At 47.8% G+C, this 9,352-nt stretch overlaps 1 protein-coding gene and 1 long non-coding RNA gene across 4 annotated transcripts; both read right to left on the reverse strand.

Annotated features, from left to right (window-relative positions):
• Positions 1-2,344: 2,344 nt before the first annotated feature.
• LOC108118106 lies at positions 2,345-5,519 on the reverse strand. Of its 3 annotated transcripts, none has more exons than XM_041819177.1 (2): positions 3,664-5,073; positions 2,345-3,602 (listed from the first exon to the last, which is right to left on the reverse strand). In XM_041819177.1, exon 2 carries the CDS (start codon positions 3,341-3,343, stop codon positions 2,777-2,779), a length of 567 nt encoding a protein of 188 aa, XP_041675111.1. In that variant the 5' UTR covers positions 3,344-3,602; positions 3,664-5,073; the 3' UTR covers positions 2,345-2,776. The 3 variants fall into 2 exon arrangements, with proteins under 3 accessions (XP_017086149.1, XP_041675111.1, XP_041675112.1); XM_017230660.2 differs by having other exon boundaries at positions 3,664-5,519.
• Positions 5,520-7,306: 1,787 nt separating this feature from the next.
• On the reverse strand, positions 7,307-8,178 carry LOC108118117. The gene is made up of 3 exons (XR_005993888.1): positions 7,577-8,178; positions 7,406-7,520; positions 7,307-7,349 (listed from the first exon to the last, which is right to left on the reverse strand). It is a non-coding gene; the product is annotated as an uncharacterized LOC108118117 (long non-coding RNA).
• Positions 8,179-9,352: the final 1,174 nt, after the last annotated feature.

The following is a 9,352-nucleotide window of genomic DNA, read 5'->3' on the forward strand; positions in this document are numbered from 1 at the left end:
GCCAGATTAAACATGCTTAACATCGACCGTATTAACTTTGTGTTGTCCTTCTATAGCCTAGGCAACGCGTATATGGCATTCATGTGGTGGGCAAAAACGAGGCGAGGATTGTTGTACCTCTTGATCATCAATCCCCAAGCCACCGAATAGTTCCCTTCCGTGAGCTGCATCTGACGTATGTCATTATCGCGGTCCCTCGGCAGCGACTCCTTGAGAAACTGCAACTTCTGCACACTACTCAGATTGGCGTTGTTGTGGATTAGGCTCGTGAAGGAATCATAATAGCCTGGCCAATCGACACACGCGCCTGAGAACTTCGGAACCGACATCTGGGGCATGTTCAGCCGCACTTCCGCATCGGCGCCCCCAGACAATGGCGGCGGAGGCGTACAAGCCTCTGGTCCAAGTTTGTCCAACTCCTCCGCGAAAGCGTAATAGGTATCCATGTACCGCTCCTCTAACTCAGACTGGAAATCCTTCGTGGCATAGGCCGACACAGAAAATCCTTCCAGGGTCACGATAACGGAATCCGTCTCCCTAAACTCGCTTCGTAACTCCTCAACTTGTTCCAGCCGTTTCTTCAGGTAAATCCTCGTTTTCCTCGATTGCGAATCCTTTTTAAAATTTTGCGACAGGGATTTCACGGACTGAAATCGATTCGCCTGCAAGTTAACCAGTTGCTCCAAAGTAGGAGCATCCGATCCCGCTTTCATGTTGACCAATGTTGTGAAACCGAACTTCACGCGCAACTCACCACCCCAAATAATAATTTAAATTCAGTAAATTTTATTTCGCACACAACTTGTCTACTTACTCAGTTATGTATACCAGAATCCACCCCAAGACGAAGCGAAGATCAACGACCGTCTCCAAAGTTCAAAAAACTGTCGTCTTGGGCCTATGTATCGCAGTTCTCCTCTTCCGTAATTCGCAGATCCGCCGGCCTGTAGTCTAGGTGCAGCTGTGATTCCGTTATGTCCAAAAGAAGAGAAGAAAACGTCCAGAAAGGTCCAGTAACTTCCGTAGCTGCGTCTATGTATCGCCGTTTTCTTTCTTCTTCACTTTTCGCGGTATGCAGAGCCGACTTGCAAACTTAACGCAGTTGCGATCTAACGGCGCTTATTTACACAGAATTCAGAATTTTCGATTATGTTTGCGATTGCAGCTCCCCTCATGGGCCACCATGTAAAGTTGTGTCCCCTTGTATTTAATTAGCAAAGGGTCATTGTAAGAGAGGTCCCAGGCAATGCAAAACACAAAAGACAAATTCACAAAAATTCACGTTTATTAATATATGACATATGCAAATAGCGTCCCGCGTTAGATGCAACGTGCGCGTTCTCTCGCTTGCCGAAGACGACTGACTTTTTCCCTCTTCCCGCTTTCGTTCTCCCACGCATAGTCCCAAAACGCGAAAGCGATCAGCTCTTGCTCTCCGCTCCCAGCTTCCAGCACACTGGGACAAGCAGAAAACTTATCAAATATCAACAGACAAGCAGCAATATATCAACCACGCAAATTAAATTCACTACTGGGTCGGTTATTAAAAAAATATATTTTTTATTTTACAGATGTTCACCTTATTAACATTTATTTCATTTTCACAAAACACTTAATATTAACTTATATTATCGTGCCCAGTCGTTTTTGTTTCCCAAGAAGACCTGCTCTTGATGAAAATAAATGATTATTCATGAAACCTCGGCTTAAGAGAATTTGTATCTAAAGAGATTAAAAGAGATTATCAAAAGTAAAGAGAATCGGACAATTGGCTGATGCAATAATTGAGAGTTAATAAATCGATTACTCGACAATAATTGGGTTAGCAACTGGCTCCGACTAGATCGGACCCTTCACGGAAAATTTGGGAGCTTTGTTTATGTCTGGCGACATTTGCCTATAGTAGGCCGGATGTGATTCAGGCCCTAGCTTGAGTGAGGGGAGATTTTGCTAGCAATGCTAGAATCAGCGCTTGCTAAGATTGGAAAGCGTCAATTGTTTATGTTAGTCCGAATTTGTTTCTCACAGGGCTCGGTTTAAGTGAGAGGAACTTTTGCTAGCGAAGCTAGAATTTTCAGCGGCTGCTACGATTGCAAAATTGTTTATGAATTTCCTAAGGTCTGAATGTTTTCGGGTTGGATAACATGCACGACCACTTAAAAAGGTTTCATCGTGACTTGTGAAGTAAAACTAGATGAAACGCTATAGTCGAGAGCCGCGACTATAAGATACTCGTTACCGCTTAACACAATTTTAAAATATTAATTTTGCTAGTGGAAATTTACAAGGACCCACCTATTGTCAAAGGAAGCATGTTGAGTAACTGATAGAATATCCTAACTTTCTTTAAAATATCGAAATAATTTTTCGATTTGAAAAATATTTGGTAAATCGATAGATATTGACAAAAAATATGCCTTCGGAACACTAGTTGATATCGTCGCTTGGTTAGCGATATCAAAGACAACAAGAGTGTGTTGGAGATAGTGTTTAGTTCTGAAATATGTAAATGAGTTAGCCTAACCTGAAATACAATAACTTAGCCTATATACCGCAGTTTCTTTCCCCTTTCTCTGTGATGGTGCAAATCGGTTTAGACCGAACCGCCAATTTTAAGCTCGTAAGCTGGATTCAGTGTGACCGAATAATATGACCCTAGAAATCCTCACACAAATAATACTGAATACTAAATTCAACCTTAACTATCGATAGCCCTAATCCATTCAGCGACATCCCCACCCCCATGAAGCAGCCGCATTCACCACGTCCAGGACAGCTAGCTTCGAAACGGGACGCATTGTCGTCTTGGCTCGATCGTTAGTCCGCACCGCCGCTCGATGAGGTACTCCATCTCTTCCGGTGAACACCTCTTCCACGACGCCTCGTTTCCACTCTCTTCGTGGTATAGCCACGTCTTTCCCTTGTCGCTCCTTATCCTGACCACCGGTCTACGGCGGCTCATGAAGTTCCTCATGGCGATTATACAGAAATCTGTAGAAAAATCGTGGGCCAGCTCCAAGTGTATAGCCCTTGTGGTTAGACATGTAAATAATGCCACCCACTTTTTCTCCGTGTGACGTCCAACAGTCACAAATACTGGTAGAAAGAAATCCAGGCCGGTAAACTTAAATGGGCATCCGTTGGCCTCCAGCTGGTCCTCTGGCAGGGGGCCCATTTCGGGCTGCTCTGGTCGCGCCCTTCGTAGCATGCAAACGAGGCATTTGCTCCTCACTTTCCGTAGCAGCCTCCGTAAGTTCGTTATCCAGAACTTCTGCCGGATCGCTCCAATAGTTGTCTCCATATTTTGGTGGCACATCCTTTGATGGTGATGCCGCACAATCATCTCCGCCAGTGCCTCCTTGTGAAAGAGTATGATCGGCCGACGCTGTACGTCACGTACGTCACATCACGTCGTCGATTCTTCCGCTGGCTCGCATTACTCCGTCCTCGTCCAAGTATGAGGACAACCCGTACCGTTGGCTGCCCTTGGCAGCCCTTCCTTAGCTGTCCTCGGCGAACGCTTCTCGCTGCAATTACCTAATCAGTGCACGCTCTGCCTCAGCGTGGTCCTTTCGATCACCCATGCGGTGCTCCTTATCAACCTGTTGTAGCTCGAAAATCTCTGTAAAAATATGAAGCTCGCCGTGACTAGTGTAAACTCACATTTCATCTCCTCTTCATCTGGCGTCGGGGGACTCTAGTCCTCTCTCTTGATCTCGGCCATCTTTTTTCTTGGTCTACCTGGTCTTAGTAGAAATGGTGGACCGCTTAGCCACCGGGAACCAATGCTTAGGTTCACGGCCTTGCGCTTCCTCGTTGCATCATCTGCCACGTTTTCGGCAGACGGAATCCATCTCCATTGGGACGCCTTCGTGAATTCTAAAATCTCTTCCACCCGGTTCCCGACGAACTGTTTGTGTCTCTGGTGGGTACTGCTTATCTATCTAGTGCAGCACGGTCTTAGAATCCGTCCATAATACGCAGCTGCCGATCGCCACACCGTGCTCCTTCTGGATCGGTCTCGTGCCCAGTGCTGTTGCTTGAAGTTCCAGTCGCGGGAACCAGGCTCGGAAACTCCCTCTTCGTAGGAACACGTTGCCCTGTCATGACGCTCCTCGTGACTCGATGATATTTGACGCCGAGCTTGAAGTCATCTGTAGCCGGCTGCCAGTATATTCCTAGTACCTTCTTCTCAGCTTCGGGCCATCTAACGCTAGCTATGGATTCAAGTGGGTTCAACGCTCTGACCACACTTGCCGAACTGAAAGTAAATCGACACAAATCAAACCAAGCATCTGTATTTATTTCTCTCACCCGTGTCGAAACGGCGATAGCTTCTTCTTCACTGATGAAACCTTCGACGTAGTTCCCCACGTAGTAGTATTCGTTGATCACCAGGACTGCTCGCGGATCCGTGCTGCTGGACTGTGATGCATTCACGGTTTTCACATAATCCGCCGAGCATGGTGAGCAGGCCGCTCCGATCGTCATCACCTGCATCTCGAATACGTCGGGCTCCCGACGATCGTCTCCGTTTCTCCACAGGAACCTCTGGGCGCATCTGTCCTGTAGCTGCAATAATATCTAATGAAACATCTCCTTGATGTCTGCACACACCCAAACTGCTCCTTCCCGAAAATGGACAAGCACTGCTGGGAGGGGCTTGTAGCGCTGTGGGCCTTTCATTAGCGCCGAATTCAGTGACACGTTGTTCACCTTGGCAGCCGCTTCGAAGACCAGCAGGATTTTTCCAGGCTTATTCGGGATTTCCGCCCCGAAATGCGGCAGGTACCATGCCTTGCCTTCCTGAGACCACTTGGCTTCTTGCGGCTCCAGTCGTCGTGCTTAACCTTTCTTGATGTAATCATCTATTATTCCCTTGTACGCCCGCGCAAAGTCCACATCGTGCCTCATTTTCCGTTTGATATTGACGAGTCTCTTGAGTGCCATATTGTAGCTCTCTGGCGGTCTCTCCTCGTCGTCTCTCCATAGCAGCCCAGTCTCTTATCGTCGGCCAACTCGCTTTGTTGTCTCCTCCAGGATACTCAGGGCCCGTGCGTCGCCGTCATCTAAACTGACGGCGGCGGCTTCACTCCGCCAGCTGCGACTGACTGTGCCGGCTTCACTCCGAAATTCTCGAAGTAATCACAGACCATCTTCTCTAGAAGATTATCCTGTGGCACTGCTAGGAGGCACGGTCTCTGAAGCGGTGAGGTGGTCTTTCCACTCACCGGTCCATACACCACCCATCCAAGTGCGGTGGCTGCTGCATATGGTCCTCCAGGTCCATAGCTTCTGGTTCTGAGGGGTATTCCTAGATGTGCATGATCCAGTTCACTTAGGATCCTTGGCGTCGCGTTGTTATACGGCTTTACAGGCAGGCGCGCATTCGCCTTCCCTGCCTTCACATCTTCTCGACGCAAGCTCTGCATCGGAAGGTTCAAATTGGTCACTCCGTACGCATTCTTCAGCTCATGGCGCTTTGGCTTGCCCGCTGCACTGATCTGCAGGTTAACCATTCTCGTGCGCTCTTTGGCAGATTTTCCGTCAAACCAATGCACGTTCAGTTGTCGACTCTCACCTTCCAGGTTCAGGCTGCGGATGAGTTCGTAGTCGATGAGCGTGAACGATCCTTCGTCCAGCAGTGCGTAGGTATCACCTGCGAATTCTCTCCGTACAGCGTCATAGGAAGAATCCGCAATAGCAGGTACCTTCAGTCGAATCAACACAACTCAGGTTTCGTTGCGATAATTCCTGGCGGTCGCATGTCGATCGCCTCTCGTCCTCCTCGCGTCCCGCGTCTATAACTGCGGCTGACGTAGGCAGGCTCTTCTTGCTGGAATCCACTCACTGAGGCATTCGTAGCCGACGGCTGCTGTCTCTGTACAGCTGCCGGTCCTGACTGCCGCCCGAGATGTCCAGCTGGTTCATGGAGTAGGTACTAATGCCTCATTCGGCCACCGTAGACGTTGAATCGGTGTTCCTTCTTGCAGAACCGGGCCATATGTCCATACTCCAAATATGAAAAACATAACCTCAACTTCCTAGCGGACTCGATCCGTGTCGTTGTACAAGCGTGGTTGTATTCCTTACAGTCCTTGATTTCATGTTGTCAGGGCAACATCTGTGGCGGTCTGCATACCGCTCCTCCTCGCGAACAGTATTCGCGTGAAGAACCCTTCGCTTCGGGTGTTCCTTGATTTCGACGTCCGTGACAGTATACAACAATTTGGCGAATTCATGAAGCCAATCGCTCAGGCGTACAACTGTCGGATACGGCTGTATCGTAGCCGCGTGCTTCGCCCAGTCCAACCACTTTCTCACCGGCAACTTGGCAATCAGCTCCTCCATTATGGTTGGGTTCCCTATGTGCTGGTTGCCAGTCATGGTTGACTGCAGGAACGCTAGGTTGCTTACCTTAAAGGCGAACGGCACGATGCTTGCGATGTTGGCCTCTTGAATTGGCTGGACATCCCGCACGCTCTCCAGTTGGCTATGAATCAATAGGTGCGGACGTCCATAACGGAATCGTAGCTGCTCCATAACAGCTTGCACACTGCTGGGGTGGATAAGCCACGACTTCACTGCTGCTCGGGCCTCGCCCTTCAGGGCTTTCACTAGCCTCTGGTTACTCTCCAGTTCTGTACACTGGTTAGCTGGTTTGCCCAATGGCCGCCAAGCGTCCGTGCCAAATTTCCACTCAATTGTGGCGGCAAATTTGTACTCACTTCAAGCTCTAGTTGCAGATTGTCACTCATTATCTGCCTGGGCAGGTTCTCACTCGAACTCTTCCGTGGGGCTGCTCTCAAACATGGCAGCATTCCACTCAAACATGGCGGTGTATTCGCCGCACTGCTCACGTTAACGCCGCGTGTCCCGATTCCAACGGGATCCCTGGCATCCGCTGCTTGTCCTTCACTTGCCCTTGCCTTTACCAGCTCCGATTCTAAATGTGGGATCCTTCCCATTAGGGCCGCCACTTCTACAGTCGTGGAGTCCGTAATTTGCACCGTTGCATTGGGCTGCAGGTTTCTTGCCGCTTTCCTAGCGGCTGTTCCACTTTCCTTCGGAGTCTGTGGCCGTTGCCGATCACCAGCCACCATTGCAGAGCTAGCCTGGTTGGCAGTCGCCGTGGATGCGGTGGTCGCAGTGGCGGGAACACCCGAGACATCCAGTCTGGGGCTCCGTCAGGGCGAGTGCTTTGTGAATATCATCTCGCAGAGTGCGAATAAAGGATAATGTCGCCGCTCGGCCGATCACGGGGAAAAGCCTTTGGAACAATAGTTGATATCGCCGTTTGGTTAGCGATATCAAAGACAACAAGAGTGTGTTGGAGATAATGTTTTATTCTGAAATATGTACATTAGTTAGCCTAACCTGAAATACAATTACTTAGCCTACTTACCGCAGTTTCTTTTCCCTCGATCACGGGGAAGTGCCTTCGGAACATTAGTTGATATAACCGCTTGTTTAGCGAAATCGAAGACAACAAGAGTGTGTGTTGGAGATAGTGTTTTATTCTGAAATATGTAAATTAGTTAGCCTAACCTGAAATATAATTACTTAGCCTACATACCGCAGTTTCTTTTCCCTCTCTCTGTGATGATGCAAATCGGTTTAGACCGGGCCGCAAATTTTAAGATCGTAAGACGGAATTAGTGTGACCGAGTAATGTGACCCTAGAAATTCTCACACAAATAATACTGAATACTAAATTCAAACTTAACTATCGATAGCCCTAATCCGTTCCGCGACAGTTATATAACGTCAAACGAAGAAATATAGTAATATAATATTATGAAGGCCAAAGTTTTCGCGGTTTGTGGGCGTTATAGTAGGCGTGGCAGGATGCTGAAATAAACTTGCGTTGCTTATGGAGCTCAGAAATCTGCCGGCTTAATCTCTGTATCTCTTATTTTTCCTCTAATCTTAGACGGACATGACCTAATCGAATTCACTATTGATACGTATCAAGAATATATATACTCTATGGGGTCGGAAACGCTTCCTTCTGACTGCCGTCCTTTAAACTTGGTGGGCGTATGGGTGTGTGTGGCCGAATAATAGTACCACTATAAGATGCGCTGACATCCAAAGATTATACATACAGAATTTCAAGCTCTAAGAGTTCCTAGGATTTCAGTGATTTTAGTTTTTCGCGATTTGTGGGCGTTAGAGTGGGCGTGGCAGGATGCTGAAATAAACTTACTTATGGACCTCAAGAATCTTCATGCTTAATCTCAACTTTGTATCTCTTATAGTTAATGAGATCTCAGCGTTCATACGGACAGACGGACATGGCTCAATCGTTTTCGCTATTGATCCTATATATACTTTATAGGGTCGGAAACGCTTCCTTCTATCTGTTATATATTTTGGAGAGGAGACAAGTCAGTCTCTCGTTAGACCGAGAATATGGTGTGACCATAGGGCGAGCTAGGATATACCAGTTCTGGTATGATGGGGACTTAGTTTGCGAACTGAGGCCGTGTGTAGCTTCGTTGTGTTGCTGCATCTGCTCTCATTATTATTCATCCCGAGTTTTAGCGTGGCGTTCTGTTTTAGCGTGGTGTTATGTTGAGGACTGTTGAGTAAGTAGCGGCTATGAGCAACAAAGGCAACGAAGACTCGCAGCACCATCAAGGACTTGAAATGGAGGAGCAGCAAGCTAGCGATCAAGCGTTTGATGAGGCCCGGCGTGCAGAAGACTTTAATTCTCCGACATCAGAAGTGGCATTCGGCTCTAACCATACTTTTTCTAGAGACGTATTCGCTCTGTTAGAATAACGAAACCGGAACTTTCTGGAACTGGATAAGAAGCTACAGACGCCGGCGAGTGAGTTGCAACAGACTAGCGAGATTTTCCTGCCGAAATATAATCTGGACGTTGTTGGTATGGATGACACGCAGTGGTGCGCTACGGTCGACATCATCTTACGAGAAAAACCATTAAGTCACAGCGCTCTTATATTAGCGTTAAGTAAAGCTTTGGAAGGCACAGCGGCGCAATGGTTATTTCAAATATGTTACCCGGGAATAACTTAGCATCAGTTTTGGCAATTGTTTGAGGAGCGCTACGAGACTTCAGAGATGCCAGCCGCCGTCATTTTAAATCTTCTTAATAGCCGTCCAAGCAACGGTGAAAGCCTGCATGTTTTTGCAAGTCGCAGTGTGACGTCACTGTGCACAAAACTGCGTAATTTGAATCCTGAACAAATATCCATCACGCTGATTCTTGGGCACATTGCTAATTTGGATCGGCGTTTGCAGCGAATGATACACACAACGCATGCTAACAATCGACGTGAACTGCAAGCGGAGCTGCAAGCATTCTCAGTGCTAAGGGAGCGCC

This window comes from Drosophila eugracilis, unplaced genomic scaffold, assembly GCF_018153835.1.
Source record: "Drosophila eugracilis isolate 14026-0451.02 unplaced genomic scaffold, ASM1815383v1 contig_1284, whole genome shotgun sequence".
NCBI lineage: Eukaryota > Metazoa > Arthropoda > Insecta > Diptera > Drosophilidae > Drosophila > Drosophila eugracilis.

Excerpts from the sequence above, each read along its gene's own strand:
- LOC108118106 (XM_041819177.1), bottom strand. The coding sequence starts at position 3,343 with ATGATTGTGCGGCATCACCATCAAAGGATGTGCCACCAAAATATGGAG.